This window comes from Oncorhynchus tshawytscha, linkage group LG31 (genome assembly GCF_018296145.1).
Source record: "Oncorhynchus tshawytscha isolate Ot180627B linkage group LG31, Otsh_v2.0, whole genome shotgun sequence".
Lineage (NCBI taxonomy): Eukaryota > Metazoa > Chordata > Actinopteri > Salmoniformes > Salmonidae > Oncorhynchus > Oncorhynchus tshawytscha.
In genome coordinates, this window is record NC_056459.1 from 2,793,162 (window position 1) to 2,812,073 (window position 18,912).

The window sequence follows — 18,912 nt, forward strand, 5'->3', positions numbered from 1 at the left end:
CTATATGATCTCACCATCGGCATTCTCTCTTCAGTAGCAGGCGTAAAAGAAACAGATCGGACAAGTAGATGCGCAATGAATTATGATCATTGTGGTTAATTACTACGTTTTTAAGCCCTAAACTATGTAGAATATTGGCCTGTTGGAAACATCACACAGTTCAGGCTGGATCTGATTTGTCTGTAGAGAAACTGAGCTATGTGCGCATTGAGCTCACAGAAAAAAACCTGAACGAAATGGAATTCAAATTATTTAACCGACATTGGTCAATTAGTTGTTTAAAAAACAAAAATAACTGGAATTTTGGTTAATCGCTCAGCACTACAGGTCAAGGACGGCTCGTGATGCAGGTTCACCTAGCCTATACAGGAAAGTTGTAAATTCTAAAACATTCTTGGTAGCTGACTAGTATGCTGTTGCATCGAACATTTGTTTCACAATCTGCAATGTTTGAATTTCCAACGTTCAATTACTGAACAACCAGCCAGCAGTCACAAAATGGCAGCTTTGCTACAAAGCTATAGCTTTTGAGAAATGTTTAAAATGAGAACATTATGACCAAATAGGCCTACCAATAAACATTTATCCATAAGCTAAAGCAAAGCTATATACATGCGGGTATACTTAATCGGTGTGCGTTTCTTTTTCTTCTAGACCACAGAAAGCCTAACATCGACTCGATATTCATGCAGAAGCATAGACATGTCGCAATTTAAGCACCACGGACAACAACCGGTAGTCTATACTTTGTGAGTGGCTGGCTGGCTAACACAGTAAACATATTTTAGGGGTGTGGGGACTCCGACATTGCGGGTGTCCAGAGAATCTCGAATGTGAAGATGCATTTCAATGCTTTATCTTCTATCTGTAGCCGAAGAGAACACTTTGGTAGTCATTTCTATATGTATTGCCATGAGTTTAATATCCTCATGTTGTATCCTATATGTGCACACCTGATAGTTGTCATTGAATTGATTTACAACTTACGCACTTTTAGTAAATATACATTTGTATAATGTTTTGCTCTGTCACAATTTAGTCTAGTTGTCTTTGACAAATGAGTAATTGAATGCATTTTCAATTAATGATTATTAAAAGACAAAATGTTGAACAAGACTAAAAACTTGGGCTCATCATGCTTCACTTACAGGCAAGAACAAACTGACAAATGCCTTTGCTTTGATCACACTCACAGACGACCTGACTATCTCCTAAGAATATCTTGGACATTTTTATTGTTATAGTATAACGATTACAGTTCAACGGACAGAAAAACAGCTCTCACAGACTAGGCTTCGAATTTCCATGGTACTGTAGATTGAGTGAAACACTGCTGCAATTAAACATTTGATATGGATGCACAATGCTACTGCTAATTAAAGAACACTACTAGTGGTTAGATGATAGGTATATGATCACGACCAATGGTCAATTGGGGTAACATATTTTAATGTATTGGAGAAAACAAAGTCAGAGGGGGTATCATCATGGGAATAGGAGTGGATTTTTTTGTCTCTGTCCCAAATACACCCCATTCGCTATTTAGTGCACTTATTTTCCCTGGGACCCATATGGCTCTGGTCAAATGTAGTGCATTATATATGGATTGGGTGCCAATTGGGACACTCCTGTGTAGTGGAATCCCAACTCACTGTGGGTTTGAAATTGTAATGAGCAAATCATCGTGGCAGCAGGTAGCCCAGTGGTTAGAGTGTTGGACTAGTAACCGAAAGGTTGCAAGATCGAATCCCCGACAAGGTAAAAATCTGTTGTTCTGCCCCTGAACAAGGCAGTTAACCCACTGTTCCTAAGCCGTCAATAAAAATAAGAATTTGTTCTTAACTGATTTGCCTAGTTAAATAAAAGGAAAAAAATAATCTGGATGGCAGGATACTTCGAGATATGGGGATACTCTCTTACTCACTTTACAACCACTGCGCCTGAATAGAAGAGTAAACTACTCCCATTGTCCCCCACGAGTGGCTGGATATTCTCCTTGTTTCACAGTAAGGGGAAAATTCCTTAACATGTTATAGCATCTTGTACCGATTGACAAATACAAGGCAGATAGTCGTTAGCTAAGGATTTCATTACTCTACCCTCAACTAGATTGCCTCATTTCGGAGTCAATACTTGGTAGACCACAAAATTGGCTTGTTACAAACAAGCTTTTATTTAAAGGTAAAAAAAGAAAAAAAAGAACACACACCACAAAAAGTCCAGTCAAACTAAGGTGGATACAGAAATGGAAGATTTCCTGTCATCTTGTCTACTTTGAGGCCAGTAAGTGTGATGGTCCCATGGAGGTTGCAGATCACAATTATGTACATAAAAAATAAAAAATAAACGAGCACAAAACTACATTTCTCAGGAGGCTGGATGCACTGTCAAGTGTAAGTAAGAATGTTGGGCTGAGTCTCAATTTCACCAACCTTCTCCCGAAGTGTACGCTTGCTATGGTGGAATTTTTACAATGGTGGAAACTCCCTCCAGCCAACTCTTACACACCACTCATATGCTTTTAAAACATCACGTGGAGTGTGTCAGTATACACTTCTGGAAAAGGGTGAAGAATCGGGATGTAGCCTTTGGGTAGTATCCTTAACCCTCACATCTCAACAGACGTCACTCTCTCTGCTCCATCTTGACTTTAGGAGGCTTCAGGAAGGACCGGGGTTTCTTCTCTTTTTTAGCCTTGCTCTTGCCTGCCTGGAAACTCCTCCAACTGTCCACTCGCCCATCCCTTGTTTCCTTGTGAAAATATAAGGTAGAGTCAGCGATGCACTAAGTAAAACAGCAATATCGGGGATGACTTCTGAAACAACTACAACTATCTGCAGTTCACCCTGCTGCTCGTGGCAACGCCATACCCCTGAATCAGTTAAAACAACTGAAGAGCTAGTTATTCAACAGTAGGTACTCTGTCTCTCCTCATCCCAGGTTATTTTGGGTGATGATCAAAGTTCTGCCAAAACATTACCACCCCCCCCAAAATGACTGAAATGTATTTACAACCTTTTTTCAACATACCTCAAAGTTTTTCTGCCATTCCCTCTCTCGCTTAGCTTTCTCTGCCGTCTCAATCTCTTCCTCTCTTGCCCTTTTCCTGAAAAGGAAAACATGAAACATTGAATTCCATTATATTCCCTCCTTAAGGACACAAAAAGACAAGCACAAAGACATTAAGGGCCATGTACAGTGCATTCGGAAAGTATTCAGACCCCTTGACTTTTTCCACTTTGTTACGTTACAGCCTTATTAAATAAAAAAAATCTATATTCACACACAATACCCCATAAAGCAAAAACAGGTTTTTAGAAATGTTATTAATATGCAAATATATTTAACATAAAAATACAGAAATATTACATTTACATAAGTATTCAGAGCCTTTACTCAGTACTTTGTTGAAGCACCTTTGGCAGCGAATACAGCCTCGAGTCTTCTTGGGTATGACGCTACAAGCTGGGCACACCTGTATTTGGGGAGTGTCTCACATTTTTCTCTGCAGATCCTCTCAAGCTCTGTCAGGTTGGATGGGGAGCGTCGCTGCACAGCTATTTTCAGGTCTCTCCAGAGATGTTCGATCAGGTTGAAGTCTGGGCTCTGGCCGGCCAACTCAAGGATGAACTTTCAGAGACTTGTCCCAAAGCCACTCCTGTGTTTTCTTGGCTGTGTGCTTAGGGTCATTGTCCTGTTGGTGAACCTTCATCCCAGTCGATTCCTAAGAGCTCTGGAGCAGGTTTTCATCAAGGATCTCTTTACTTTGCTCCGTTCATCTTTCCCTCAATCTTGACTAGTCTCCCAGTCCCTGCTGCTGAAAAACATCCCCACAGCATGATTCTGCCACCACCACGCTTCACCGTAGGGATGGTACCAGGTTTCCTTCAGATGTGACGCTTGCCATTCAGGCCAGAGTTCAATCTTGGTTTCATCAGACCAGAGAATCCTGTTTCTCCTGGTCCGAGAGTCCTTTAGGTGCCTTTTGGCAAACTCCAAGCGGGTTGTGCCTTTTATTGAGGAGTGGCTTCTGTCTGGCCACTCTACCATAAAGGCCTGATTGGTGGAGTGCTGCAGAGATGGTTGTCCTTCTGGAAGGGTCTCCCATCTCTACAGAGGAACTCTGGAGTGCTGTCAGAGTGACCATTGGGCTCCTGGTGACCTCCCTGACCAAGGCCTTTCTCCCCCCGATTGCTCAGTTTGGCCGGTGGCCAGCTTCAGGAAGAGTCTTGGCGGTTCCAAAATTATTCCATTTAAGAATGATGGAGGCCTGTTTTCTTGGGGACCTTCAATGCTGCAGAATGTTTTTTCCCCCCAGATCTGTGCCTCGACACAATCCTGTCTCGGAGCTCTACGGACAATTCCTTCGACCTCATGGCTTGGTTTTTGCTCTCAATGTCAACTGTGGGATCTTATATAGACAGGTGTGTGCCTTTCCAAATCATGTTCAATCAATTGAACTTACCACAGGTGGACTCCAAATCAAGTTGTAGAAACATCAAGGAAACAGGATGCACCTGAGCTCAATTTCATGTCTCATAGCAAAGGATCTGAATACTAATGTAAATAAGGCATTTGTTTATTTAAAAAAAAAAAAATGCAAACATTTCTAAAAACAACTATTTTATCTTTGTCATTATGCATTATTGTTTTCCTCCCCAATTTAAAATCAGGTCATCGCTGCAACTCCCCAATGGGATCGGGAGGCGAAGGTCAAGCCCCCTTAAACATGACCTGCCAAACCGCACTTATAAACACCCGGCTGCTTTAACCCAGAATCCAGCCACACCAATGTGTTGGAGGAAACATTGTTCAACTGACGACCGTGGTCAGCCTGCAGAAGCCCGGCCCTTCACAAGGAGTCGCTAGAGCACGATGAGCCAAGAAAAGCCCTGCCCCCCCCCGCCAAACCCTCCCTTAACCTGGACGACGCACGGCCGGTTGTGATAGAACCTAGGTCTATAGTGACGCCTTAACCCGCTGCCCCACTCGGGATCGAACCCGGATCTGCAGTGATGCCTTAGATCGCTGCGCCACTCGGGAGGCCCAACATTGAATAGGTTTACATGCACACTAATAATTCAATATTGAATTGATTATGGCAGTGGGCAGATTATGCAATAGTCATGAAAACACCTTACTCTGCATAAGTTTAAAGCACACACCGATAAAACACCTGGTTTTCTGATCAATCTTTCAAATTATAAGGACATTTAAACACCTTAAAACGGTCTTCCAGCGGTGTACTTGATCTGCGCATGTGCTAGCGCCAGCCGAGCGAGCCTCCCTCTTCAGTGCCAGTGAAGTGTGTTCGGAACAACAATGGATGTGTCTTAGAAGTAGTTCACATAAACTTCATACAGCATGTCCAAACTCAGAATCAAATATGCGTCCCAAAAATGTGTTCACTGCGGTAGACTGTTTATTTTCACCAACGATTTTCTGCAGTTAGAGTGCCACCAGGTAGCCTGGTTTCAGATGGGTCCACGTAAATAGGATTATAAAAGGAAATCGTTCTTCTTGTAAAGCATGTAAACATTTTTAAATGAGCTATTATATTAAATCTGACTATCCACAACAATCCCATTATTGTGTGCATGTAACTGCACACGCTGTGAGTCTTCTGTGCTGTTCTGTATTTCATGGACAATATACAGCCTTCAGAAAGTATTCACACTCCTTGAATTTCTCCACATTTTGTTGTTATACAACTTGAATTTAAAATGAATTCGATTACGTTTTTGTATCACTGGCCTACACACAATATCCCATAATGTGAGTGGAATTATGTTTATCGATTTTTTTAATTAATAAAAAATGGTAAAGCTGAAATGTGTTGAGTCAATAAGTATTCAACCCCTTTGTTATGGCAAGCCTAAATAAGTTCAGGAGTAAACATGTGCTTGACAAGTCACATAAATTGCATGGACACACTGTGTGCAATAAGTGTTTAACATAAAATGTAAATGACTACACCACACATACAGATAATTGCATGGTCCCTCGGTCGAGCAGCGAATTTCAAACACAGAGACCAGGAATGTTTTCCAATGCCTTGCAAAGGGCACCTATTTGTAGACGGGTAAAATACAAGTAGACATTGAATATCCCTTTGAGCATGGTGAACTTATTAATGATACTTTGGGTGGTGTATCAATACACCCAGTCACTACAAAGATACAGGCGTCCTTCCTAACTCCGTTGCCGTAGAGGAAGAAAATCGCTCAGGGATTTCAACATGAGGCCAATGGTGACTTTAAAACCGTGAGAGTTTAATGGCTGTGATAGGCGAAAACTGTGGATGGATCAACAACAGTTACTCCACAATACTAAGTGAAAAGAAGGAAGCATCCTGTTTTGCAACAAGGCACTAAAGTAAAATTGCTAAAATAATTACTTTACGTTCTGAATACAAAGTGTTATGTTTGGGGCAACTCCAAAACCAGAGTACCACTTCACATTTTGAAGCATGGTGGCGGCTGCATGTATGCTTGTCATCGGCAAGGACTAGGGAGTTTTTTTAGGATAAAAATAACCAGAATAGAGAAAAGCAAAATCCTAGAGGAAAATCTGGTTCAGTCTGCTTTCCAACAGACACTAGGAGACAAATTCACCTTTCAGCAGGACAATAACATAAAACACAAGGCCAGATATACACTGGAGCCGCTTACCAAGACGACGCTGAATGTTACCAAGTGGCCTAGCTAAAGTTTGGATTTAAAACCGTCTTGAAAATCTATGCCAAGTTGACTGAAATGGCACCATTACCTTTCATGCATGTCCTTGGCTTCCCGCTCCTTCCTCTTGATTTCAAGCTCTGCAAACAGCTTCATAGTCTGCTTGTACACCGCCTGTCTGAACTGACGATCAAGAAAAGAGTGGTTTCCTTAGTAAAATAACAATAAGCCCAGTCTCAAAAACAGCCTTACATCTGTTACAAGTTATATTTAACCACTTGTCGATACCATTTCTGGGTCATCCTCCTCCAAGAATTGAGGCTTCCCATCCTTCTTCAGCTGTTTCTTCTTCTCTTTCATCTGTTGCAATTTTTAAAAAAAGATGCAGTTGAAGTGTCATATGCTGTGGCAATACATGAACTCAACTGTAATCGTGGCATCACTAGTATTAATACAATTGTACAGTGCATCTATGTCCCAAATGGCACCCTATTCCCTTTATAGTGCATTACTTTTGACCAGAACCCTATAGGTCATGGTCAAAAGTAGTGGACAATATAGGGAATAGGGTTCCATTTGGGAAGCTACTGTACCTATGAGACGTGTGAACAGAGGGACAGGTGGTTAGTTACTCACATTATGCTCAACATATTCCCTTCCTGCTTGGATCACATCAACTGCCCTCTTCTTCTGTTCTGGGTCCAGCAGGTTTTTGTATGCCTTGTCCACAGCTAGAAATACAGTGGGATTGGGGTTGTTAAGAACTCTTTGAATGTATTCATCAAACTGATGTAGACATACTGTTGACGGCAATTATATTTCTACCTTCAAAGGCTAGTTGTGCTCTGTCTGGATCATCCTGGTTCTTGTCTGGATGGACCAAGATGGACAACTGAAATGGAAGGAGAAATTAGTTGGCCTTTCATAAGTGTGAGAATCAACAATATCAAATCAAAGTGTATTTGTTAAATACACAGGAAACATTGGGGTGTATAAATGGCAGTGGTGGAAAAAGTACCCAATTGTCATACTTGAGTAAAAGTATAGATAGAAAGTTACTCGAGTAAAAGTCACCCAGTAAAATACTTGAGTAAAAGTCTAAAAGCATTAGATTTTAAATATACCTAAGTACCAAAAGTACATTTATTTGATCAAATATACTAAGTATAAATCATTTCAAATACTTATATTATGCAAACCAGAAAGCAGAATTCTCTTGTTTTTAAAATGTATGTATAGCCAGGGTCACATTCCAACACTCAGACATTAGTTACAAAAGATACACTTGTGTTTAGTGAGTCCGCCAGAACATAGGCAGTAGGGATGACCAGGTGTTCTCTTGATACGTGAGTGAATTTCACAATTTTCCTGATCTGCTATGCATTCAAAATGTAACAAGTACTTTTTGGTGACAGGGAAAATGTATAGAGTAAAAATTCTTTAGGAATGTAGTGAAGTAAAAGTATATATATTTTTAAAATACATTTAATTGAACCTTTATTTAACTAACCAAGTCAGTTAAGAACAAATTCTTATTTACAATGACAGCCAGGGAACAGTGGGTTAACTACCTTGTTCAGGAGCATTAGGACAGATTTTTACATTGTCAACTCGTGGATTCGATCCAGCAACCTTTCGGTTACTGGCCCAATGCTCGCCGCAAGTAAAAGTTGTCAAAAATATAAATAGCAAAGTACAGGTACCACCAAAAAACTAGTGAAGTAGTACTTTAAAGTATTTTAATTAAAGTACTTTACACTACTGGTAAACGGTGCAATGAAATGCTTTATTTGCAAGCTCTCTCTCTCAACAGTGCAGTGAAACATGAACTCAAAATAATAACATAAGGCAATAAGTGGTGCAATACAAATAAGGCAGTAGAACATTAAAGATGGAATCTGCAGTGTGCGGAAACAGCACCACTGCCGCCCCACCACCTTTGTTATTGTTGCAGAGCTGAGGAGTGTGAGCAGAATAGTAAAGAAAATTGCAATACGTAGTGCTCTTCTATGTAGAGTCTGACCGATAAATCAGTTGACCGATAAATCAATTTTATTGGCCGATAGCCCTTCACAAAAATAGTTGCATTGGTCTTTATTCCACAGATAAAGCGGCGGTATTATATACATTGAAATAACAAATACGTCTGCTAATTTGCAGTCGGTTTTTTCCCTAGGGGGTGCTCTGTGTATTGCTCATTGAACATAATTCTGCCCTAAAACACGAGGTGCGAAGAATAGGCCTTATTGATTTTTATTTAACTGGGCAGTTAAGAACAAATTATTATTTACAGTGACGGCCTAGGAACAGTGGGTTATTAGCCTTTTTTGAATAAGTAAATCATCAAAAGTGCTCTATACCAAGCAAGCAGCCCTGTCCTCATCACTTCCAGTGAGGGAAAAAAGTATTTGATCCCCTGCTGATTTTGTATGTTTGCCCACTGACAAAGAAATGATCAGTCTATAATTTTACTGGTAGGTTTATTTGAACAGTGAGAGAGACAGAATAACAACAACAAAAATCCAGAAAAACATGTCAGAAATGTTATAAATTGATTTGCATTTTAATAAGGGATATAGGTATTTGACCCCTCTGCAAAACCTGACTTAGTACTTGGTGGCAAAACCCTTGTTGGAAATCACAGAGGTCAGACGTTTCTTGTAGTTGGCCACAAGGTTTGCACATATCTCAGGAGGGAGATGTGAGGCCTAGCCAGTCTCCAGACCCTAATCCCATAGAAAATCTGTGCAGGGAGCTGAAGGTTCGAGTTGCCAAACGGCACCCTCGAAACCTTAATGACTTAGAGACGATCTGCAGAGGAGTGGGACAAAATCCCTCCTGAGAAAGTTATCTGCTTATAAAAAAAATAATTAATTAATAAAAGAGTAGCACGGTGGCGCTGTTCGTTGTCAACCAAATTAGGTTGCTGTTACTCCAGTCTCTATTGCAGAATTCAGCCTTTTTGACAGCATATACAGTGGGGCAAAAAAGTATTTAGTCAGCCACCAATTGTGCAAGTTCTCCCACATAAAAAGATGAGGCCTGTAATTTTCATCATAGGTACACTTCAATTACAGACAAAATTAGAAAAAAAAATCCAGAAAATCACATTGTAGGATTTTTAATGAATTTATTTGCAAATGATGGTGGAAAATAAGTATTTGGTCAATAACAAAAGTTTATTTCCCACCATAATTTGCAAATAAATTCATTAAAAATCCTACAATGTGATTTTCTGGATTTTTTCCCCCTCATTTCATAGTTGAAGTGTACCTATGATGAAAATTACAGGCCTCTCATCTTTTGAAGTGGGAGAACTTGCACAATTGGTGGCTGACTAAATACTTTTTTTGCCCCACTGTACTAAAGTCGATTTAAAAATTCACACTAGTCCCCTCGTTCGGTGATTGGCGTTTTCGGGCCGTGACAACGGAAAGCCAGCAGGCAGACATACGGTATGTTTTAGCAGGGAAGTTTGGTAGGGTGACCTGATTTGTAACTATGAAAATAATTTTGTCAAACAGATCGAGAAACAAAAAGTGTACGTCTTATTCTAGAGGGGCGTCAATAAATAGAAAAATAATTTGGTTAGGGTGTAGAGCAAGATTTATGCCATCCTGTCTTCAGGATATCTTATTATTGATTTACTTTTAGTCTGATCAGTGGAACAATTCTTATTCTTAACAATAGGCTAAAATATAGGGTAATTACTGTGCTTGTCAGTAAGAACAGTACCGTTATTCCCCACACCTATTGTATTATTCCTCTTCTTCACAATTTTGCCAGTGTAATAATGTCTTTGAAAATTAATTATGTCAGGCTATGTATTTTTGCAGTACTTTGTGGACAGTTTCAAATAAGTCATATAAATAGACATTAGATATTAAATGCTCCAGGTATCTAATACAATTGGACACTTTAGTATTGTGCATATGCTAGGCAGAGATGGTATGGGGACTCACAACCGATCCTGTTGTCCATGTAGAGCAAGATGATGTCAAGGAGCTTCAACTCGTTGGAATAAACCACCTGAATATTGATATTCACTTGAAGGTTGGGTGATTGAAAATGTTCTTGTTATAACAATTCATTTCTCAAACACCCAGCACTTCAGAGGAAGCCAACCCAGCAAGCAAGAATTTCTTCTAGCCCTATTTTAAAGAGAGAGTTCACCCAAATTACAAAATCTTTGTGTCCTTACCTTGAAAGCAGTCTATGGACAAGGAGACTGCAATCTATGATTTGGTTACCCACTGCCAATTAATATATATTTTTAAAAATATACTTTAAATTGAATCCCCCAAAAATGTCTAAGTAAAAACTCAGCGAATGATGAGTGTTAACGTTCAAAGCATCCTGAATACACCTTATTTTTTACATTTTCCACCATGGTCATACACCTAAGCCATGTCAAAATACATAGAATTGCATTTAAAACAGTACAATTTTCCATCTAGGGGTTGTGCCAGGGCGCAATGAAATTCACATAGTAAATATCACTCCAAGCTTTCTTCAAATGTTGGCAGCCCTGCAGGAAGGTAGTTAGCTTAGCAAGCTAGCAATCTGTACAGACACTCCTTGATACATTACTCTCTGGGCTCTATTATGTCAGTGGCCTTATTTAGTTTGTTTTCTGCAAAAAGCAAGACAATTGGCGCAGACCAATCACTCAGGCGATGTGCTTGCATGCATGATGAGATAAGATTGTTAGCTAGCTAAATTAGAACGTGTTACTAAAACCAATGCAGTAACTATTTTACTGCATGAATGTTCAATCATCAGCGGATGCCATTTGCAGTTGAAATATACAGCCAATGAATTTTGTATTGAATAACAGTAATTTACATTATGGTTTCAGTAAGAAAACATTGTCTTAATAAAGAGCTAGCGTGTGCTTTTCATAACAAGCTCTTATTGGGTTTCCACTGCCACAATGTCACAAAAAAATGTAGGAAAACAAAATGTTACTTTTTGGTCTTAATTTAAGGTTAGGGTTAGCCATAAGGTTAGCAGTGAGGTTAAGAGAAATTGTAGAAATAGGCAGGGGTTATGACTTTGTGGCTGTGGTAACTAGTGACAACCCTCTCATTGCAAGGTTGCCATAAAGGCATGCATCTCAGTGCTAGAGGTGTCACTACAGACCCTGGTTCGATTCCAGGCTGTATCACAATGATCACAATCACCATGATTGGGAGTAACATAGGGTGGCGCACAATTAGCCCAGCGTCGTCCGGGTTAGGGTTGGCTGTCATTGTAAATATGAATTTGTTCTTAACTGATTACCTACCGTAGTTAAATCAAAAAAATAAAGTGTTTCTTTACATTGTAAAGCACTGCAGTGAATCTAGTCAATACAAATTAAATCTAGTGGTGACATTACAAACTGCAAGTTTCTGTATAGGTTATGAACAGTGCAGTTTCAGATTTACTTTGAGACAGAGTGAATTTTTTTTTTTTAGCTTTATTTAACTAGGCAAGTCAGTTAAGAACAAATTCTTATTTTCAATGACGGCCTAGGAACAGTAGGTTAACTGCCTGTTCGTGGGCAGAACGACAGATTTGTACCTTTGCAAATAACAGATTTGTACCTTTGTACCTTGTCAGCTCAGGGATTTGAACTTGCAACCTTTTGGTTACTAGTCCAACTCTCTAACCACTAGGCTACCCTGCCGCCCCATTCATTCAGCCCTTATTGTTTATTCATGTGCTTGTGGTGCTTCAGCACAAAACACTTACCCACTGCAGTAGATAGGTACAACTGAAAGATTTGTCTAAGGGAAACTGAACAACAATCTTCTGGAGCGTCAACTGTGTTATAAAAAGGTATGTTTTTCAAGTTTACATACACCTTAGCCAAATACACACACGGTAGCCAAATACACTTACTCAGTTACTCACAATTCCTGACATTTAATCCTAGTAAAAATTCCCTGTCTTAGGTCAGTTAGGGTCACCACTTTATTTTAAGAATGTGAAATGTCAGAATAATAGTAGGGAGAATGATCTATTTAAGCTTTTACCACATTCCCAGTGGGTCAGAAGTTTACATACACTCAATTAGTATTTGGTAGCATTGAAATTGTTTAACTTGGGTCAAAGTTTCAGGTAGCCTTCCACAAGCTTCCCACAATAAGTGGGTGAATTTTGGCCAATTCCTCTTGACAGAGCTGGTGTAACTGAATCAGGGTTGTAAAGGCCTCCTTGCTCGCACACGCATTTTCAGTTCTGTCCACAGATTTTCTATAGGTTTGAAATCAGGGCTTTGTGATGGCCACTCCAATACCTCGACTTTGTTGTCCTTAAGCCATTTTGCCACAACTTTGCTTGGGGTCATTGTCCATTTGGAAGACCCATTTGCGACCAAGCTTTAACTTCCTGAATGAGGTCTTGAGATGGCATCATGAGGATCAAAAATGAACATCTATTTTGTGAAGTGCACCAGTCCCTCCTGCAGCAAAGCACCCTCACAACATGATGCTGCCACCCCCATGCTTCACGGTTGGGATGGTGTTCTTCGCCTTGCAAGCCTCCCTTTTCCTCCAAACAATGGTCATTGTGGCCAAACAGTTCTATTTTTGTTTCATCAGACCAGAGGAAATTTCTCCAAAAAGTACGATCTTTGCCCCCATGTGCAGTTGCAAACCGTAGTCTGGCTTTTTTATGGCGATTTTGAAGCAGTGGCTTCTTCCTTGCTGAGCAGCCTTTCAGGTTATGTCGATATAGGACTAATTTTACTGTGGATATAGATACTTTTGTACCCGTTTCCTCCAGCATCTTCACAAGGTCCTTTGCTGTTGTTTGGGATTGATTTGCACTGTTCGCACCGCAGTACGTTCATCTCTTGGAGACAGAACGCGTCTCCTTCCTGAGCGGTATGACGGCTGCGTGGTGTTTATACTTGCATAATATTGTTTGTACAGATGAACGTGGTACCTTCAGGCATTTGGAAATTGCTCCCAAGGATTAACCAGACTTGTGGTCTTGGCTGATTTCTTTTGATTTTCCCATGATGTCAAGCAAAGAGGCGCTGAGTTTGAAGGTAGGCCTTGAAATACATCCACAGGTACACCTCCAATTGACTCAAATGATGTCAATTAGCCTATCAGAAGCTTTTAAAGCCATGCCATAATTTTCTGGAATTTTCCAAGCTGTTTAAAGGCACAGTCAACTTAGTGTTTGTAAACTTATGACCCACTGGAATTGTGATACAGTGAATTATAAGTGAAATAATCTGCCTGTAAACAATTGATAAAAAAATTAGACGTCCTAACCGACTATAGTTTTTGTTAACAAGAAATGTGTGGAGTGGTTGAAAAACGAGTTTGAATGACTCCAAGTGTATGTAAACGTACGACTTCAACTATACATATAAATAATCGGTGACCTTTGCCTCCCTAAAATTCGTATCGGATTTCAAAAACCTATATCAGTCGGGCTCTACTTTCTTCATGCATGCAATGATGTCAGAGGATAAAAAAAAAGAGTTTGTTGTTTGCAGTAACTTCTTTGTTGTTGTAATATTGCAAATGGATGTGGCTGTTTCACCATTAAGAATATCAGCTATAAAGATATGGTGGGAAATATAAAACTATAGAATGTACAGTATTTACTATGGAATGTACTTTCAACGTGACAGTTATTTACTGTAGATAAAGTGAGCAGTACAATTAAATAACAGCAATGATGGTAGTGAGTGAAAGTGTGTATGTATGAAAGTGTGAATGGGTGTGTCAAGAGTCAGTGCAAATAGTATTTTAATAGGGTGTGGGTGACTAGCAGGTACAGTATTTGCAGGTGGAAAGCTAGGGTTAGCTGTTCAACTGTGTTATGACCTGGAAGCTGTGTTGGAACCGGTAGGTCTAAGACCGGACCCTCCGGTACCTACTGTCAGATATGTAGTATACCTACCGCTCTGAACCTCTTCTTCAACTCCTCATCTGTTGCCTCTGGATCAATTTGTAACACCTAAAAATCAAATTAGGCATTTCACTGGAAGCAAAGTTTACACTGCATAGCTTAAGCAACACAGATCTGTATTTACCTCAAGCGATTCAAACAGCTAGACAAAGTTGCCGGTGTTGTACAAAGGATGTTGCAAGACCCACTGATTGATCCTTAAAAATAAAAAATCCCCTAGGCCTCACTCCCCCCTATCGGTGATACCTACCGCAGCCCTCATCCTCCACATTTAACACCCATTCTGCCAGTCACATTCTGTTAAAAGGTCCCCAAAGCACACACATCAATTCAAATTTTATGTCACATGCGCCGAATACAACAGGTGTAGAACTTAGTGAAATGCTTACTTACAAGCCCTTAACCAACAACGCAGTTAAGAAAAATAAGTCTTAGGCAAATTTTTTATAAATAAGGTGTGGTGTTGCTACTATGCTGTGTTGTCATGTGTTGCTGCCATGCTCTGTTGTTGTTTTAGGTCTCTCTATTGTCATGATGTGCCTTTAGTCATATATATATATATATATATATATATATTTTATCCCAGCTCCTGTCCCCACAGGAGACCTTTTGGTAGGCCATCATTGTAATTGAAGATGATTTTAATTGACTTGCGTAGTTAAATAAAAATGGTACACTACCCCTTTTCCTTTGAGAAACACACTCTTGCACTTTACCATCTCGCCCAAATACAAGTCACACAAAGTTATCATTTAACTTCTGACACTAATGCAGCACCTTCAACAAGTATCTCAAATGGGTTGAAACCTGCTACGATGCACCTGTCAGCACAACACCTAAGCCATTATGGCAAGAGGCTTGAACCTCTTAAAGCGGTTGCTGGTGTTGTACTAAGGACACTTCAATGCAGTTATACACAACAACCTTGTCACAATAATAATAGATCAACTACAGCTGCATGTGACAGGAACTAGCCACTTACCTCAAACGGGTTTAAATTGAAGTAGGATGACCCAGGTCTGAGCAGCCTGTCTATTTGCTGCTTCGAGGTTAGCACAGAGTCTCTTTTCTCTATCTGCTTTACCTGTTGAACAGAGACATGCCATATTAGTTAGGGTCACAGAAGTTCAGTCATGGTCATATTAGCAAGCAAATGGATATTTACATCATCTTGGTCCCTTTCACTGGCCAGCTGGCATAGCATTATCTGTCATGACTCATGAGTCCACTTGGGGAAGGTTGGATAGATGGAACTGAGCATGTTTACATTCATGCCAGAGATCCAACCGGCTTGCTTACAGCTGCACTAGGGTCAGACAGGCTTCCTGTCTAGATTAAAACACCCCAGAGCTGGTGCGAGATATGGCTCAGAAAATGAAACTCCATCCAGGGATGAGAAATGTGTTTTACTCCTAAAATTGTCCCATTACCCTAACCGTTACACCGTGAAGATTGAAAGACTACTCGTTTTTAGAAATCATTCAATCTTCTTGGTGTAACAGTTGGCATAATGGGACAATTCGGAGTACTATACAACGTATTTCTCATCCCTGGATTGGGGTATATTTTCCTAGTCATATATCTTAATCTACACAGGAAGCCTGTCCAACCTAGTGCAGCTAGCTGTAAAGAGGGTCAAATCTGCTGTGCTGGCTAGCAAGAGCACAAAACAGATCAAATACTCAACCATTTCACCACCGTTTAAATGGGAAACAAAATTCCTCTACACTAATAGAATAGCCGCGTAACAAACTATATGCGTGTCATGATCACAGAGAAGTGTACTGGCGAATCAACAACACTACTCGGTTAGCGTTAGCACTCGGTAGCTTAGCTTAGCTAGCTAGCACGTACACACACCGTGTTATGCGAGCTAGCTAGCCCAGTTAACGTTAGCTAACTTTAGCCCCTCTAGCTTTTTAGCTAGCAGATGTTTGTAGGTCTCATAAATGCAGGTCCAGGGGACGAATGATCGGTATTTATCAAATTCATAATGTTAGGTTACATATCAACACAATGAGTAAGATGTATTTCCTAAATGTATCTTACCTCTGTGTAGAAATGATTGAACAAATCATCCGGACCACTCTGGGTAGAGGGCTCTCCTCCAGCAGCCGCCATCTTGGCTAAGACTTCATTCATCTGACGTCATAATATCCACTATCACATGACTGTCAATGCAGTTTTGGAGTTTTTGCGCTCAAATACATTTATACAAATAAAAAAATAGGGACCTTCAATAAATGTCAATGAAAGATATAAAACATATTGCAAAGATGTATTGTTCCAGATTGTCCTTTGAAACATTTTCCAAACAATTCAATAAATTGCGTTCAACATAGCTAGCTGATGCAAAAGCTTACACTATAAAAATTTTAATAAAATGTTGATAAAAAACTTGAAAACAGGTTAAAATATTTATTATTTTGCTCAAAAAATTATTCGGGTGTTCAAAAATATACCACAACAATTCCACCAATGATCCTTCACGGTCGATGAACAGAAAAAGCCGTTTTCAGTCGGACAATTCAGAGTATCTGTGCGTGTTCCTGGGAAGGGATCTCTCATCAGATTCCGAGTCGGTGAAGCGTCCTCCACGCGACGGTCTCCAGAGTCCATAGAGAAAGTCTTCTAGGGTGGTCAGGCGTGTGTCCAGAGCTGTCAACTTCTGCTCGATTACCTCCTGTAGCCTGAATCCTTGATGAAACATCGACTGCATGTCCGCAGTGTACTGCAGCTGAGGCGGCAGCGGTTGAAATTAAAATTACCAATACGATCTCAATCATTGTTGCAAGTTATATACATTTGTCTCCAAAATAGGAATTAAGATCACGTGTACTGTCTACTAATGATACTGTATGGATAAATATCATATAAACCCCAGACACATCTATGATAAAACATATTGGTCAGTCACCTGGTTTTGATTCCTCTTGATGATTCTAAGGCTGACGAAAAGGATGATCAGCAAGACCACAACCAGAGCAAAGGTGACATTGGGCCACTCATGAAGTGCCCAGAACATGGCATCACTGCAAGCGCCATGGACAGATGTGTCCCGAATGCCCACTTGAGGGAACTCCATTCCAACTTGTGACCACGAGGGGATCCCACAGAGATTCATGCACGCCATCTCTGATAGTGTCCTCTTTTTTCTTCTCCGGTCAATTGACGAGGCGCATGCTCATGAGAAACCAAAATCGGTATATGCAGACTTGAGAATTTGAAATTCCACAACCTCAACCCCTATTGTGATGTAATAGTGCTAGACAACTGTGAAATATGTCATAAAAGACTACATGTTCAACAGAAATAGGCACTGTTGCTTTTTGCCAAGCTAAATCATCACCTTACACATACATCACACCAGTGAATTTACTTGAACGAAACTGTATATAAACAATAAAAAAAATGTCTATCAAAAGTTTAAGAACATCTACTAATTCAAGGGTTTTTCTTTATTTTTACTATTTTCTACATTGTAGAATGATAGTGAAGACATCAACACTATGAAATAACACACATGGAATCATGTAGTAACCAAAAACAGTGTTAAACAAATCCAAATATATTTTATATTTAGATTCTTCAAAGTAGCCACCCTTTGCCTCGATGAGCTTTGCACACTCTTGGCATTCTCTCAACCAGCTTCATGAGGTAGTCACCTGGAATGCTTTTCCAAAAGTCTTGAAGGAGTTCCCACATATGCTGAGCTTGTTGGTTGCTTTTCCTTCATTCTGAGGTCGAACTCATCACAAACAATCTCAATTGGGTTGAGTTCGGGTGATTGTGGAGGCCAGGTCATCTGATGCATTACTCCATCACTCACCTTCTTGGTCAAATAGCCCTTACACAGCCTGGAGGTGTGTTTTTGGGTCATTGTTCTGTTGAAAAACAAATGATAGTCCCACTAAGCGCAAACCAGGTGGGATGGCGTATCACTGCAGAATGCTGCCGTAGCCATGCTGGTTAAGATTGCCTTGAATTCTATATAAATCACCAGCAAAGCACCTCCTCCTCCATGCTTCACGGTGGGAACCACACATGCGGAGCTCTGTTCATCTACTCTGCGTCTCACAAAGACACGGTGGTTGGAACCAAAAATCTCAAATTTGGACCCATTAAACCAAAGGACAGATTGGTCATGTTTATTGGCCAAAGCAAGTCTCTTCTTCTTATTGGTGTCCTTTAGTAGTGGTTTCTTTGCAGCAAATCGACCATGAAGGCCTGATTCATGCAGTCTCCTCTGAATAGTTGATATTGAGATGTGTGCTACTTGAACTCTGAAGAATTTATTTGGGCTGCAATCTTAGGTGCA

General features: G+C 40.1%; 1 protein-coding gene across 1 annotated transcript; it reads right to left on the reverse strand.

The window, feature by feature from the left end:
- Positions 1–2,149: 2,149 nt before the first annotated feature.
- LOC112229977 (dnaJ homolog subfamily C member 8) lies at positions 2,150–16,763 on the reverse strand. The gene is made up of 9 exons (XM_024396159.2): positions 16,644–16,763; positions 15,577–15,678; positions 14,586–14,642; positions 7,503–7,569; positions 7,314–7,408; positions 6,966–7,037; positions 6,769–6,860; positions 3,031–3,106; positions 2,150–2,751 (listed from the first exon to the last, which is right to left on the reverse strand). Exons 1-9 carry the CDS (start codon positions 16,734–16,736, stop codon positions 2,626–2,628), a joined length of 780 nt encoding a protein of 259 aa, XP_024251927.1. The 5' UTR covers positions 16,737–16,763; the 3' UTR covers positions 2,150–2,625.
- Positions 16,764–18,912: the final 2,149 nt, after the last annotated feature.